The following is a 16,745-nucleotide window of genomic DNA, read 5'->3' as shown; positions in this document are numbered from 1 at the left end:
GTTTTTCAGAAAAGACTGTTGAAAGAAAACCCTTTCTGATAATCTCACTGAGTCCCACACGTGAGATCAAACTGCTCTTCAGGAGATGTATGAGCGACGGGAGATCTGGGTGTCTTCATGGCTAATGTTGACTTTTCAGACCCCAGAGTCAGATCCTCTGTTTGTTACCCAGGGACATGGTAGCTGTTTATAGGGGCAGATTTATCCCTCCGTCTCCGCAGGGACGGAGAGCTGAGGAGGAAGGAAACAGAGGGGCGGTACCGTGAGAAGAAGCCACTGCAGTGTAATTGGTACCTTTCCTTTTTTAGAAAACGCTTTCTTACTTAGGTCCAGCAAATGAGTCAGACATGCTTCATAAGCACACTCAGACACTCTCATATGGTTTATCATACTTTCCCTTTGTAGTCTCCACTTTGAAGAGCGTTTGAGTTTCTTCTCTTTGTCTTTGATCCTTTGCGTATTCAGCTATGATGCTAGCTACTTATGTGCATGACAAAAGAGCCATCTGGTGAAAATAAAGTGAGAGGTTTTCATTTTGTGAACATGTTATCTTCTGTAGACATTCGTGCTAAAAGGTTTCAGCTGCATGGCGAGCGAGCAGAGGTGTGTGGTCTTTCACTCACTCCCCTACATCTGCTTTCTTCCCCTATCACTTGCCTTGTTTAGTTCAGGCGATAACTCCAACGGGCCCGGGAGTCTTCAAAGAGCCGGGGAGGGGGGGGGGGGGGGGGACGTAAAGATGAGAGGAGAAAAGTGAGAAAAGGAGAGACGGAGAAAGAGCTGACTCAGACTTTGATAAACATCTTGGCTTAAACTGCAGGTGTGAAGTGAGGGACTCGGAGGTGAGGGCAAGTCAGGTGGAGAGGGCTAAAATACCTGTCAACTCACCGCAAACCTTTTGCATATTCAGCAGTTCAGCCTTCACACGGAACATCCAAGAGTTTAGTTTATGGCTATCACAATCAAACAATAGTGCAAGAAAACATTCAGTGAGATATGATATGATGTGTGTATGTGGGAGAATTCTCATACTTCTATCTTTGTGGGGACCATTTGCAGAAACTTGACAGTGAGGACTTTTCCACCGGTCCCCAGTTCTTCAAAGGGCTGTTTGAATTATGAGTGTGTGTGTCTGTGTGTGTGTACATGTTTTAATGATAGGAGCATAGGAGGGCACTTATTGCAATATCTACCTAAATTAAAATAGAGAAAAAAAGAAATGTAAACTACAACTATCACAAATCCTTTTTGTGAAAGGAAACTCGAGACTACAATTGAATTGTTATACAATTTTAAATGGTTATATTGCTTCTGGACTCACTAAAATAAATTTGAATGTGGTTGAATGTAATAAGGCACATCCAAATGAAAAAATAAATAAAACTGCAATGGACAGAACGTAGAAATCAAGTAGAAAAAGTTCTATAAATTAGAAGTATTTACTTCAGTTTAGACTTCTTCTATCAATAGATATATTACCCGACAATATAAACTTTACAATTAATGTTTTTTCAAGAAAATGAATGAATTACACAATGACCATTTGTATATTCATTACTCATCCTGCTTTGACTTGAAATACTTCGTTTTTCTCTCATGTCGAAGAATCAAAAAACGAATTAAACTAATTTCAGTAAATGGCGGTCGCAGTTAACAACAACTACACGATATTGAAATGAAATGGCAGACGGCAGTCACAATTGGAATTCAAAAGAATACAAAAAAAACAATAATAACGTATAACAGGGAGTTGGAAGGTACGTTTGTTGATGTGTGAGTATTTGTGTGTGTATATGCACAGATTCAGCACCTGGAGCAACAATGGCTTTGAGCAGCTGTGGTGTTTGTGAAGCCGAGCAGAGCAGCAGCAGGACACCGGAGTGTTATTAAGGTCACAGTCAGCTCCGTCTGAGGCCACAGGAATAACAGCAGGTCGCTTCAGTGCTCCACTTATAATGACCGGTTGTGGCGAAACAGAGCAGTGGACATATAATTGCAAATGTCACAGATGTTGTAATAAGCCCAAAACCAAAATATCATTTTGGGACTGGCAGTTTGGCGAATCAGCTTACATTTAGCGTCATCACTTTTCATGAGCTTGTAAAAGCGCCACAAAGAGAAAAAAAAATGTTTCAGGCAGCGTTACATGAAACAGAGCCTTTCATTTTTTTTGCAGATAAAAGAAAACGAATAACAAGCACATGGATGCAATTAAAGGGCCAATTATGTCAAAATTGAGTAACTCGCACAGATGAAGTGCAGCAACATTTTTCCGGTTACTCATGCATTCGTATAAACACGGCACGTGGATCATGTTAGTGATAAAAGAACACCTGCTTGACCTTGAAATGCTGCAGGCATCCGTCTTTGCTCTTCCCTGTTGCGTAACACTCGTACATGGTAGGATGGATTCCAGCACCACCCCCCCCCCCCCCTTTTCTTTTCTCGACGGATGGAGCAGTTTCTGGGATGTGCTTCAGGAGGTGTCAGCAGTTTGTTTCAGTCCCATAAAAAGCCCCAAGGGCTCGAGAGGAAGCAGCTGCTGAATGAACATCAGTTAGGAGGACAAGCCTGCTTGAGTTTTGACTTTCCTCCGGGACTGTTCCATTAACACCGCGGTACATTTATGAGCCTCATGACATTCGTACGCGTTGTTTGGCCGTTACAGGGAAAGTAAAGCAGGTGGAAGGTCGGACATTTGTAGAAACTCGTTTTTAACGATCTTGTCTCCTCCAACAAAACTCGTGTTTTGCTTGTTTGGGTTGGGTAATGATCCTGCTTTCTTTGAGGAAACAAAAAAACACCTTTCAACATTCCAATTACATCTCACCTGCCAAGATAAAACAGGACATATTTCCCCTCGGCACCATTACAATTCAAGACCTGGCAAGAGATCTGTGTGGATCATTTTGAGAGGTGAGACAAGAGTGGATTCAATTATGTTGATCATGTTTCATTTCACTTTGTTTATCTGCCTTTGGAGAGCACTTTCACAAACAAGCGCCTCTGTGTTGGCTCGCGGAGAGAAACATTCCTTTGCTTTCCAGAGGAACCCTGGGTAACATGACCACCTTTGGAACAAGATAGCACAGATCACTGTCACCTTGTTAGCGAGCGCACGCATCTCCGCGCCGCAAAGCTTATGTAAGGTATTCGGCGTTGATGTGCTTGAGCCGTGGCTGTGTGTGTCAGTGGGTTCAGTGTTTTTCATGTGCATGTGTACAGTGTGTGTTTAATTTTCCATGCAGTCACTGCCCTTAAGTCTGAGATTCACCAACGGGTCTGGGCCTGCTCTCCTCACTCCCAATGCAGCCTCGCGGGCTGCCAGTAATCCCTTGAGTACTGAGGGAGAGGGGTGGGGCTGGCAGGGTGGGGGTGGACGAGGTGCTCGGAGATAGTAAAAAAAATAATAAAAAATTGTTGGCATGGTTTGCATCCCTACAGGTAAAAAAGGTAGTGCCAAGAACTTGGCGTCCGGGAAATCCTGTGCTGGGTTGGGAGTCGGTGAAGCCCAGCAGGGCTCGCTGCTCTTCTTCCGTCGGGCCCTCCTCCATCCAGAGTAAACAGGCCACCCCCGCACGCCCAGAAATAGAGCACACGCACCTGGCACACGGCACGCTTTTCCACTGGTAGATCTCTCTCTCCTGACATTGGACAGTCGCTGCTAAGACGTCGAGTACAGATGCACGTCTCCTTCTGCACAGTGATATCGTTAGCAAGTTCTTCAGAAAGAAAATAGTTCCTTCATTAACTACTTTTATGGATTGTACAATGGAACTAGATGGAACAAGCCAAGTACCATCTAGTTCCATTATACTGGAGAGAATGCAGACATCTCTACAGCCAATATTTCAGAAACCAAGCAACTCACACCAAAACAATCTAGATTGATGAATGGAACTACACGTAAGAGAAAAACGGTGTTCTTTCTATTTTGGGGTGAACTGTCTCTTTGAAAAGAAGAGTTGTGTAGGAGGTGTTGCAGTTACACGTTCACAGACCCCAACAAATGCCTAACACGAACAAAATGAAACATTTCATTCATGTTTTCATGTAATGAATAAGACCAAACTGCTGATGATCACATCTACATTACACTATAGGTGTGTTTGGGCTCATTTCGTAAAATGTTCCCTGCGCTTGCATGCACCAACAAGTGCAACAACACACACACACACACACACACACACACACACACACCTTCACAACACAGCGCTCTGACAAGTGGAAACACAGCATGTGGTTTTATTTTGCTCACAGAAATCTTCCACTCTGACGTGATAATTTAACAATGTTTATTTCAAATTGTTAAAATATGTACAAATGCAAATTTCAAATGGTAAGTGCACTATAAAGTTTTGGGTTGTTGCTTGAGTTGTGCAAAAAGCATCACACTTCAGATGAGTCAAAAAAAATTGCCCCTACTTTACTATGAAAAACAAACAGCAAATGTGTGTATTGAGTCTCAATGGCTTCCCTAAAACCGACACCACAGCCACATCCCCCTGACCCTCACCCTCTAGAGACAACAAGCTGTAAATCCTGAGGGACAAAAAAAAACGCTGCGTCATCACTCTTACACCCCCTGATATTACTCATGTTCTCTGACAGCACGGGAGGCTTCATAAGGACAAACTGGCATTACAGCTACGAGGACAAAAATAGCATTGTATAAGTCACGTGGGCTTAAAAAACAAACAAAGAGTAAAACGGTTGGTGTGAAATGCTGCTCTGTTGGCTGGAGGCTCCAGCCTCTCAGTCAGAGGGAGTTTCCCCGGGTCGGACTCTCCCCGCCGGTGTCTGCTGTCCTCTACGGCGCAACTCTCTCCAAAAACACCTGCGGCGTTATCGTCCAGGAAAATCCCCAACAACCACCGCCGTTTTCCACACCTGAGACTTCTAGCACCTTTATCTGTGACCTCATAAGGAAGACGATATGGAAATAACAAAAGTCCCACACAATCATCTGTGAAAAAGAAAGCGTTCTTTCAACGAGGTCATGTTGGTCCTCATGTCCTTTGGCATCCTTTATCCACCTTTTATTTGGGGGGGGGGGGTATTAATCATGTTTTTTATCCTTTTTCATGTTTCACTTTTATACACTTTTTTACAGATCTGTCCCTCCAACAAATAAATTAATTCATTTCAAGACAGATATTTTTTACTACTGCAAGGGAAAAGTCTACACACATAGAAAATTATATCTTTAACATCTATATGAAGAAGTCCACGGTGTGATGTGTGCGATAAAGGGAGAGTTTTTGCAGGAGGAATGGTGGTGACCGCAAAGATCCCGATGACTTCCAATATTGTGTTCCACATTATTGTCGTCCCCTTTACCTCCGTCACACGCTCCCCCTCCGTGCTCTTGAACACATCTCAGAGTGTGTTCGAGGGGCGGGCAGAGCGGTGTGCCGTGCCGTATTTTTAGCTACACTTGCAGGACTTCACGATCATATTGGACAGCTGCTCCACCTGAAGGCGAAAAACCAACAGTAATGTGATTAATCATCGGCTAAAGTGTTGCTTTCACATAAAACGTCCTGTAAACATGTCACCCCAGAGTGACGGTTACTTGGCCGCGGCATAGATACCTTGTGTTGCCTGCCCACGTAGTAGAGGATTGGCAGTGGCTCCAGTGTCTGGGGAACACAGCAGGGCTGGGCAGAGGCTCCTGGGTTGTGATGCTTGTACAGGGCCAAAATCTGTTAACAATTATATGAGGGGGAAAGACATGAAAACAGAGAACTCGGCTCAGAATTCAGCAACACGAGGCAAAAGCAGCTGTAATAGACTTGGATTTACGGGTTACGAGAGTGCTTTTAGCTAGAATCCAGTTATTATTCACAAAGTGTTGCTTCTTGGACAGTCTTTGTAAATGTAATTTTAAAAAGGTGTTAAATTCGATATTCAGTGCAAAAATATAGCAGCAAACAGCTATCATCCATTTAAAGATATGGAGTAATGTCGACCTGAGCAGATAAAGGAAGTCGCTCTCCCTCTGAGTGTGTTGTAATCCAAGCTTCTCTTCGCTGTGTTTACTGTACATCGTAGCATACTAGCTCATGGACGCAGCTCTGCTCTAACACTGCGGTTACAGGCTGTCCTGACGGATACAGCGTTGTCGTAGAGGTTTAGCACCCACCCTCCGGTTCCCGCTCAGGAAAACATAACACGTCGGCTGCGAGCACTGTTAGCTGCGAGCCGCTGGCTTAGCTTTTGCCATGTTAAAAGCCATTGTGTGGCAATGGAAAGACTCCGAATATCGTATTTAGCACCTTCAATGCTTGTAAACAAAGACATTTCTTGACTGTTTGATACTATATTTTATGGTAATCCATTCATTAGCTGTCGAGATATTTCAGTCTGGACCAAAGTGGTTTTGATATCAAATCCATCCATTAATTATTTTCCACCTATTCGGGGGCTGTGCAGGGGCAGCAGGCTCGACAGGGAATTCTATATTCTATACTTCCATCTCCCCAGCAACGTTTCCCAGCTCTTACTGGGGAACCCCGAGGTGTTCCCAGAACAGATGAGACATATAATCTCTCCTGAATGTTTTGGGTGTATCCCGGGGACTTTAATCAGTTGGACGTGCCTGGAAAACCTATAAGTAAGCCGTCCATTAGGGTTCCTGATCAGATGCCCGAACCACCTCAGCCGGACCCTTTTGACACGAAGGAGCAGTCGCTCTCCTCCGAGGTCAACAGTTAAAGTGCTATGTTGTTTGTATTGGGCCTGCAATTAACGATAACTGTCATTAACATTAACTTGTCATTAATTAGTATGTCATTAGTATGTTCTTTTTTGGATTCATTGTATAGTCTATAAAATGTCAGAACATTGTGACAAAATGCCTTCCAAATGTTTTGTGGGGGTTTTTTATCCGACCACCAGCAGAAAAATCTCACATTTGAGAAGCTGGAACCACTGAATTTTTTGACTGAAATGTTTAATAATTTATTAGAATTACGGTCTTCATTTTCTGTTGAGGATCAGCTCACCAGTAATTTAAACCCCCTAACAAGCCGTGACTCTAACACAGACTTCACCACTTGATGTGTTCCACACTACTGGTGGGCGAATCAAAACAGTCCTTTAGTTGCCAGAGGGGCAGAAAATCAAGTAGTCAGAAAGCTTTGGGTCTGAGTTGCCAAAGCTTACATGACTGTGGCTTATTCAGTGAGGTGTTGCCCCATACCTGAGAATATTTGTTTTCAGCATTCCAGATGTAGGTGCAGGACCCCATGCAGTAATTGGCGTTGTAGCCCGTTGGTTTATGTATCCATTTCCAGCCCAGATCTTTCCTGAAGTCGATGTACAAGCTCCGCACGCAGCAGTTCTCCGTCTGGCTGCATCAGAAAAAACGGGGGAACCATCTTTAGGGAAATAGTGTGATGATACGGCTTAAAGATATTTGCCTTTAAAAAGGTACATTTTCAGATAGTATTTCTTCAGGGAGTGCAGTTAGTGACAGTGTGGGCTCCACGGTAGCTCTGACAGCTTGGAGTGGCGGAGTAGCCGTAGGGGGCGGGGCTTAGCAAAGGGTCAATTGCTGCTGAGGGCCAGGCCTCTTGTGTCAGTGGAATGAGGGGGGCATTGTAAAGTGCTTCATCCTACTGTAACTATCCTAAAACAACAGAACAACATGATATTTGCAGGATCGCTTACGCTGTGCAGGTTTCCTTTGTCTCCGTGGAGCGTTTTTTGCGCGAGGTGAGGTGGCTGCTGCTGTTCTGAGGGATGGACATGGTCAGGATGTAGGGTGGTTGCTTTGTCATGATTTGAAACGTTCGTGTGTCTCCCCTATCAGTCTCGATCCCAGAGATCTTAAAGCTGAAGCTACTGTCGGCACCTGTCTGGCCGCATTCACAGAACAGCCGAAGTTCGAAACCCTGCTCATCCTCTGTTGAGACAGAAATGTAAAACAGTGGGGCATTTGAAACTGGTTGGTTACTTCATCTGTGAAGGTAAATATCATCTGGAAATTGCACTAGATTGCACCGAACTAAACAACTGGACAGACGTCATCGTGGTACCAGATCAATAAACAAAGCGTGTTTATCTCACCGGTCCCTTTGAGCCAGGTCTGCAGGGTCTCAGTGACATCGAAGGACAGCCATTTGTCTTTCAACTTGTTGGTGATGAAGCGGGAAGCGAGGTAGCTGGGCGACTTCCCTGGTACGAGACCCTGGTACAGCTCCACCCGCTGCTTATCAGCTATCGCGGGTTTCTTGATGAGCATCCGCAGCTCGGCGTTGGTCAGCAGGCGGTAATCTCCCACACTTTTCCGTATCTCTGAGATGTTGAAGAACATCGGGATACTTTTGAAGGCCTCAGTGGTCCCTGTGTCGTTTTTTGCTGTAGGGATATATGAAACAAAATTTTGTCGGAGATTTCACAAAAAATATTTTGGACAAACAAGTTCAGGCAAGAATTCATCTCGAGTTTTTGGATGCATGAAGGCACAATATGCCATCATGTTAGAGATAAAACTCATAAGTAACTGGCCCTGTCATATAATGTCTCAAACTAATCTTATGCACAAAGAAGGGGCCCTAATTTAAATGCGCAATTGAATTCACATAAGTTATTTTCTCGAATCTGCCACTTAAGATTTATTCCAATAGATTGTACAGCACCTGGTTAGCGGCACAAAAACCACAAGCGATGGCTCACATTAACTTTTCTTTGACGCCACCCGCAAAGATAGCGGCGTTATTTTTGACCGACCGAGTTTCAGCAGTTTTCTTGAATTTTTTATGAATTTCTGTCCTGCCGTTAGTTTGTAGTTGGTTTTCTATTTATATAACTGATGACTGTGAATTTAGATCGTAGGGATCCAGTAGTAGAAATGATCAGGTCAGGAATTACATTTTGCACCTTTCAACGACGAATATTTTTTTCTGCATTACACTACATACATTTACTTTATTATATTTGCACACTGCACCGCAAAATGTAACCCCCGGGATGTTTGTTACTCTGCTCTTCATAAACAAAGAATTCCGCACAAACATTCATAAAATGGAAAAGCCAAACTCACAGTGGTACTCACTAATCTTAACTGCAGCCAAACATTCATCTATTCCAGCTGCTGTAAAGTTCACCACAGAGAGCGTTTTGTTTTCTGACAGTATTCCTGCCCATATTTGCAACTTGTATTCCCCGAGGCGGCCCGCATCGTGACAGCGGGAACATTCCCCCTGCAGAGGCTGATGGAAAACAGAGCCAAGCTACTGAAGGCTTTAATGCCATAAATCTACCAGCGTTACATTACAAAAAGGATTAAGTTGGACGAGGGCGTGCAAAGATAAGCGGATGGGAGGGAAGAGGATCGAGAGGGAAATGCAATGTAAAAACAGAGAGTGAGTGAAGGTGTATAAGAGGGGGGGGGGGTGAAAGAAAAACAGCAAAGTGAAGAATGCACTCATATGAATATAACTCACAGTTGTGAAGGGGTGGAAGGGTGTGAGGGGGTGCAGAGAAATTGGAGATGTGTATCAGTGGAGCCTGGGACCTGGCGCAGGCCCAAACCTTCCACTCTACCTCAGCCTGCCAAAGCCGGGATTCTCTCCACTCAAAGTCCGGGAATTACTCTTTGACAGGAGCAAGAACGCAGCCTGTACCGGGGTCCGCCGTGTCACGGCTGCCCGGTGTATCACTTACACAATATCACCATCTGTGTTGTTGCTTAGCTAGTGAGGCCAAAGTGAAACTGAAAAAGAGAGAGAGCTGTCGTGTGCTGGTAAGGGGGAAATGAGATGACATTCTGCCGGCCCCACCCAGAGCAAAAGTCAAATGTTTGGTTGGGGGCGCTCGAATTGAAACCCAGAGGGTCACAGCAGCAAGGGAAGAGAGAGGCGAACTGACATTGATGTACCAAGCGACGCCACAATAAGGGAAAGTCTCCGTCTCCGGCTTGTGAAAGCGAGATAAATGCGTGACGGGTTGGAGAAGTGTTTACTGAACAGGAAATGAAGTCACTTCCCCTAAGTTGGCTGCAGCTTCATCCTCACTTCTACTTTACAATCAAGTCCCCGTCACTAACCTGCTACATCTGATCAACAGCATTTCTGAACCAGGCCTCGCTCTGCCAGGTTAGGGGTAAAGACAGCACGCTGGCCTGTGCACTAACATGGGTGTGGGGGGGGGGGGGGGGGGGATTTGTGTGTTGAATCAGGGCCTATCCACAGGTAAGCCGGGGGACAGCTGTTGTGACAGGCAGGGAGACAGCTCTGTAATTACCAGTGGGAGGAACCAGATTCCAGCAACAGGCTAAATACCTGCCTCCTTTATATATATACGCTGGGCTCCACCCTCCCACAGCCCACTCGTCAATCTCTAGTTTCCCCCACCTCGCCCCGTTTCTACGCACACCGTCCCGACACCCCCTTGCCACTCTTCTTCATCGTAGGGCTGCAGCAGCTTCATTTACTCTCGAATATAACGAATACTCGGTGAACTAACTGCCCCGCCGAGCGGGGCGCAAAGTGGCCGCTTTCCAAACGGGGGGGAAGGTGTTCTCTCTGTTAACGAGCACAATTGGGAGAAGTGAACTTGTGTGGGCCACCACGCAATTACCACGACGGAGGCTAAAACTATTAAGTTCTAAAACGCACACATATATGCATCCCTGTAGGCCGTTTAGGGGAATCAGGAAAGTGTGAGTCGTCCACTGAAAAAGAACCACAAATTGAGGTGACGAATAGGATTTGTTAATGAATATATCAAAAAGAAAAACTTTTTTTAAATGGCTTTGCTCACACACAGTCGTCTGTCTTTAACTCACAGGAGCTGGATTGTCGCCTACACCCTCCTGTGTGTGTGTGTGTGTGTGTGTTTTAAATAATTGCAAAACACTTCTCGCTGGGCCTGCACACGTCCACTTGGCTCTCCCAGTGTGTTTTTGAAGGAGCCGTGCCGAGGGTTAGGACGGTGGATGGCTGTTCTCTGGCATTCCACAGAGGTAGGAAACACATGCTCCCCATGGGCACCGCTTGCACCGGACCTGAGTCACTCGAAATCTCAGTGGCCATCGGCCTTGCCTTCCTTCCTGCCAAGCTGCCCCGTCACAAACACGCTGCAAACACACTGATAATAAGCTCAGGAAACAGAGGAGAGAGAGAAAGAAAGAGAGAAAGAGAGAGAGAGAGAGAGAGAGAGAGAGAGAGAGAGAGAGAGAGAGAGAGAGAGAGAGAGAGCGAGAGAGAGAGTAATCATGGGCGGAGAGATATGGGAATGAAGTGGAAAATGGTCAGGGAGAAGGAGATATGATGGAGGACAAGTGACAGGATAAGCAAAGGAGAACCCGATGCTCAAATTACAGGAAACCCCCAATCCCTGAGGGACAGAGAGAGAGAGAGAGAGAGAGGGTGAAGGATGTCTTCTCTCATCTCATTTTCCCTTGATTCTCTCCATCTAAGCAGAACAAAACTCAAGCCCCTTCATTTTTTAAAGTTCCTTTCTTCTCCGTTTGGTTTGCACACTCCTGAGCACGGTCCATCCACTCAAGTCTTCCTTTTGAAGTGGTGGATAAAAGAGGGATAGTGTGAATGCCTGCCTGAAAAGGTGAGGAGTATAGACATGTAGAGAACAATGGAGCAAAGAAAAAAAAGTCTGTTTATCATCACAGTCTGGGAGTCATTGCTTGATTACAGCCAAAAACCATTTTGGCTGAACAAACAGCGCATGTGAGCTAGCCAAACAAACAGCGCTAATAAAGCAGCAAAACGCCACAGATACCAGGAAAGGCAACACGGAGCGTCAGATCAGATGCAACACACGGCCCTGCTAACTGGTAGCGCCTGTGATCTCTGAACTCCTGAAGATGTTGGGTGGAGATCAGATGGAGGTACACATGTTGGAGGGAATTTATTGACGAGACCGGAGCTGACCCCGGCCCACGGGGTGCTGATTAATTTGGGCTGTAGCCGCTAAATCTGTTTATGATAGCACCTGCATTAAGGTTTAAATATATGCACTACTTACGAAAAAAGACCATGGTTTGTGTTCAAATAATAGCGCAACGAAACAACCGTAACAACATTACCTAACATAAGCAACAGGTGTAACAGGGTTACGTAACAAGCGGAAAGTCTGCGTTTTGTTTTGGTTTCGCACGGGACAGCAATAGCGGTCTACTGGGTAAACGTCCTGTGTTTGACCAAATGACCAGCCCTCCAATCCGCCCTCAGTGGACTCTTTTGCTTTTTTGTTACTTGTTATTACTGGTTATTCATACCGAGTAACTTTCAATAACGGTCACTCGATATATTCTACATCTCTTGTTCTGCGAGTCGCAAGAACGTACAGTTCCCCCTCATTCTTGACAATGACGTGTGATGGCTGATGTATCTGGTACTCACTGGTCATGTTGAACTTGTGCAGCACCTTGGCGAAGTACTCCTCCTCCTCCTGCTCCGTGGAGATGTCCGTATGGACCTCGGTCTGCTGCTCCCTCAGCATCTCCTTGGTGCTGTTGTAGAGGGACAGCAGGGTGGTCGGGATCTCCTCCTCGTCCCCCGTCTGGTCTGCCTCGGGCTCTTTCGGCAAACGCAGTTTGCTGAGGATCTGGCTCCTGATGGCCTCGATGCGCTTCTTCTTCACCATCTCCAGGTCCAGCGTCTTACACGTGGACATGCCGCTCACGTTGCCCACCGCGTACACAGCCACGAGCGCCAGGAACGCCAGCTTCATGGTGCCGACCGTTTGCACGCTTTGGTTCTCAGCGAATCCTCCCTCACCTTTTCTCTCGCCTGCTTAGAGAGCGGTGAATCACTCGGTGGGCAGGTGTGAGTGACGCAAGGTGTTTACACACCAGCAGAACAAATGAAGCAGTGTGGAGAGCCCTCAAAGTTCCGGACTACTGGTGCCACCGCTGTCGCTGCTGCTGTAAAAAAACAAAACACTTGTGTCTTCTTTGAGGGGATGGATGGAGAGAATCTCCCAGTGGGCGGACAGACGTCTAGTGATGAGCCAGCCCTCTGACTCAGCCACACAGGTAACACGATGACGACCCAGACGCTGAAATGAAGCCTGGAGCGGAGCTGTCAAATGCTATGAGAGCCCCAGCCCAGCCAAACGTGCACACAGACAGCAGCACCCAAAGACTCAGAAGACCCTCAACGAGTCCACAATAATCCACCAACCCTCTGAATCCTGTCTTACTTGAGTATGTTAAACCTCCACGTGTCGGCCCAGTCTCCTCTTTACATGTCCTCGGGGAGCAGCAGAGCGAATGTGAAGGGAGCCGTGTAACACTCGGAAAAATGAACGGTTCTGGCAGAGCTCAACCTACTTAATATCGGAGTCTGACGCGTTTCAGCTGACACTGCTTCCTGTCCTCCTTGACCCACAAGGTTTCTTCACAGAGCACTCAGGGCTGCCCGGCACATGGACAAGTAGGCCCTCTCTAAATGTCGAGAAGGAAGGGAAAACGGCAACGATGACCTCCTGAGCCGGCCAATTTTGAAGTTTGATCCGATGACCCCAGGGGCTGAAGCGTCGACCCCGGAGCTGATCAAATATCCTCGGCGCGGGGAACGAAAGTCTAACCCAGTATTTTGGAATCTCACTGACTTACTCTAGACCAGTTCACAAAGTGATGCAGTCAAGCCATCAAGAAATGTCCCCGCAGGACAAAAAAGAACCATCTGATAAAGTGGTGTCGCTCTCCCGCTCTGACTACCTCTTTTTTTTTAAGCAATAACAGCATGTGATCTGTGCACAGCTGCAGTTCACCAGAAAATGCTTTCAACGCCTCATGCCTACTTCACACACACACACACACACACACACTCACGCAGGGCAGCTGTAACTGTGTCTTCATTCTCAAACACAATAATGTGATATCGGTGTATCAAGTCGGAGCAGCTCAAGCACGCTGTTGATCGAACACTGTCCTCTTGTAAGGAAAGTTTGACACACCTTCTCTTTAACTGAGCGTACCATCCACAGACACAGCAGCAGCAAACGAGTCCCTTAACACTGTTCTGATAGTCTATCCATCCATCGGTGTCGCCTCCTTGTATGCCCTGTGCAGCTCCTTCACACCTTCCCCCTTGAGTCTCCTCTGACACGACTCCCCTACTCGCACCTCTATTTAACTCCCCGTCTCTCTCTCTCTCTCTCTCCCTCTCTCTCTCTCCTGGTGCTTGTGAGAGCTTGCTGGTGGCAAAGTGATTTGTGGGAGCTCAGCTAACTTTTCTCTTGCACTCCCTCGCTCTGCCTTTCTCTCTCTCTCGCTCTCTCGCTCCCTCTAACTCTTCTTTTTTTTTCTGGTTCCTGTTACTCGTCTAACAGAGCGAGGAGCTCTCCGCCCAGGAAATGAGGGTAACGGCCTCAGTGTAAAGCATCTGCTGCTCAACAGAGCTCTGCCTGCCTTCTGTCCACATCAGGAAGCCAGCAGCCGAACACCCTGAATGACTGACTTTAGAGGCACCGGCTCCCTAACATTCTGTGGCCTGTCTGCCACTGGCCGACCGTGTCAACAGGCCCCTGCATGGCACCGGTGTCCCGCCAACTGACCGCCACATTTACCTGGTGGCTGTGAAGGCGGGCAGGGCTGCCAGGCCCAGGGATCTGAGCCACTCGGGGCCGGCGTGTCTAAAAGTAGAAGGGTGAATTTGAAGGGATGGAGATGCCAACAGGGCTGGACCGTGCGGCGTACTGACATATGTCTGGGTGCCTTTTTTAGAGGTTGGATTGTGTATTTTCAAAAGGAAGTCTAGATTAAAACAACCTGGGGATGGTTGTAATGCTTTTGTTTCTGTCTAAGGGTTCAACAGGGAAGTACAGATAGTAGATGGACATAGTATTCAGACTTTGGTATTTTTTTTTCCCTTTAGGTTTTGCCCAAAAGAGTTTCCCCTGGTTGTTTATTGTCTTCCGTTCACAGCTATGAAGAGTGAGCTATTCATCAAACACTGGCAACAAATGGTGACATTTAGCAAAGGGAAACTCAAGGCAGAAATCCCCTAAAATACCAGCAATGATACCAACAGAACAAGATGATCGCTCAGACAAAGACACCAACAGCGTGTCCCACAGTGCCGACAGCACGGTGTCTCAGATTACCATTAATTATACCAGGGTGAGACTAATATGAGTGCGGCTTTCAACCGTCAACAACTACTACTCGAACTTGTGTGTTGGTCTGTGGGAGCTCCGGTGGGTGCGTGCTGCCGCCTGGTGGCCAGAGATGGTGCATTTGGGGGTTGACTGTCAACTTCAAGCCTGAAATATTTAGTCTTTTTTTTTTCTGAGCCACAGTTGTGTTCTTTTCTCACAAAATAATTGTCTATTACAAATGTACACAACTATTATAACAGTATTGAGGTAGAGAAAGGTCAATTACACATCTTCCTTCTCTATCATTTTGTCTGAGAGATAAAATAACTAGGCTGCTCCCTCTTAGTCCATTCGTTGACTAATCGGTCGATTTGGTCTTAGTCAACCAACATTCCTTCAGTCGTTTTTATGCTTTTTTTTCACGCTAGATGGCATATTTCCAAGAGCACATCTTTGGCAAACACAAGACTTAAAGTGGTGCTTTTGTGTAATTCTTTGTGGAGAAACCAGCCGGCAACCTCTGGTTCTGGTTCTCTGCATTCTCTCCACTGGCCAGCAGGGGGCGACTCCTCCGGTTCTAAAAAGATGTCAGATTGTATAGAAGTCTATGAGAAAATGACTCTACTTCTCACTTGGTCTATTCCCTCAGTAAACATTGTAAACATGGGTTTATGGTCTTAATCGCTTGTTTAAATCTTCTTCCATACAGCATGATGTTCATTGAGTAAACGATGGTCCATTTAGAGTCAAATCGATGATAAAGCAGAGTATGCTTTAGGGGCGGGGCTACCTTGTGATTGACAGTTCGCTACCAGAGACGTATATGGCGTCTCTACCACGGCGTCACTCCTCAGCAGTCCAAATATGGTTACTACATTTACTATAGTCACTGGTTGCAAAAAACCAAGATGGCGATGGCCTCAGCGGTTTTGCTTTGGTTATTAACATAGCAGTGATGTATTTGAAACCTGAGGATAACGAGCATTTCCTCTTTCGCTCCTTTAACCAGAGATGCATCTTGGGATAAAAATGAAGGACCTCTGAGTATCAGACCAAGAGAGTTTGACAAAAGAGGAAGCCACTGAACACACACACGAGTTGCAAATAGATCAAGCCTGATTCAAAACCACCTGCTGTATTTTCTCTGCTCTCCGGTGGTTTTCTAACGTACCGCAACGGGCCTCTAAAGACAACAACCTACGTGCCTCACTGACCCCGTTCAACTAGCACGCCTCGCCAGTCTGCTATGGGCCACTTCATATCCTGCACCCACAAGGCCCTCGATGCCTGCACCTCAAGGTGTCTGAGTGTCTCCAGAGCACAACGCGGTGCGCTTTCCCATCATTCGCCGTGAGGCCCTAAATGACATCTCGTGTGATTCTGCAGAGGATCCCATAGAGCTGCGGCAAAGCCCGAAGTCTCTGGGCCAGACGAGCCGAGGGAGGGACGCTGGGGGAAAAAATATTCACAGTCAACAGAGAGAACAGAACAGTCTATAAATCATGCAACCACATCAGAGTTGGTCATGTCTGCGGCAGAGTGACACGATGCTGCAGCTTCTTTCAACAGCGGTGTGAGGCGCTCTCTGGAACTTTGTTTTTGATAACAGCTCATATACTAATGGACAAGCGTGTAAAGTACACAATGTGTTCCTTTTTCAGTACATAAGG

At 46.2% G+C, this 16,745-nt stretch overlaps 1 protein-coding gene across 1 annotated transcript; it reads right to left on the bottom strand.

Annotated features, from left to right (window-relative positions):
• Positions 1-4,248: 4,248 nt before the first annotated feature.
• tgfb1a (transforming growth factor, beta 1a) lies at positions 4,249-14,242 on the bottom strand. Its single transcript, XM_079272069.1, has 6 exons — positions 12,372-14,242; positions 8,074-8,364; positions 7,675-7,909; positions 7,205-7,355; positions 5,595-5,705; positions 4,249-5,475 (listed from the first exon to the last, which is right to left on the bottom strand). Exons 1-6 carry the CDS (start codon positions 12,700-12,702, stop codon positions 5,428-5,430), a joined length of 1,167 nt encoding a protein of 388 aa, XP_079128195.1. The 5' UTR covers positions 12,703-14,242; the 3' UTR covers positions 4,249-5,427.
• Positions 14,243-16,745: the final 2,503 nt, after the last annotated feature.

This window comes from Melanostigma gelatinosum, assembly GCF_949748355.1.
Source record: "Melanostigma gelatinosum genome assembly, chromosome: 7".
In the NCBI taxonomy this organism is placed as follows: domain Eukaryota; kingdom Metazoa; phylum Chordata; class Actinopteri; order Perciformes; family Zoarcidae; genus Melanostigma; species Melanostigma gelatinosum.
Note: the sequence above shows the minus strand (reverse complement) of the source record. Positions and strands in the feature narration are given on the sequence as shown.

What these genes read in the sequence shown, in the direction of transcription:
- tgfb1a (XM_079272069.1), bottom strand. Translation starts at nt 12,702, where the DNA reads ATGAAGCTGGCGTTCCTGGCGCTCGTGGCTGTGTACGCGGTGGGCAAC. An exon ending in GACCTGGCTCAAAGGGACCG is followed by an intron (nt 7,910 to 8,073) that starts GTGAGATAAACA and finishes CTGTCTCAACAG; the next exon opens with AGGATGAGCAGGGTTTCGAA. An exon ending in ACGTGGGCAGGCAACACAAG is followed by an intron (nt 5,476 to 5,594) that starts GTATCTATGCCG and finishes TTTCGCCTTCAG; the next exon opens with GTGGAGCAGCTGTCCAATAT.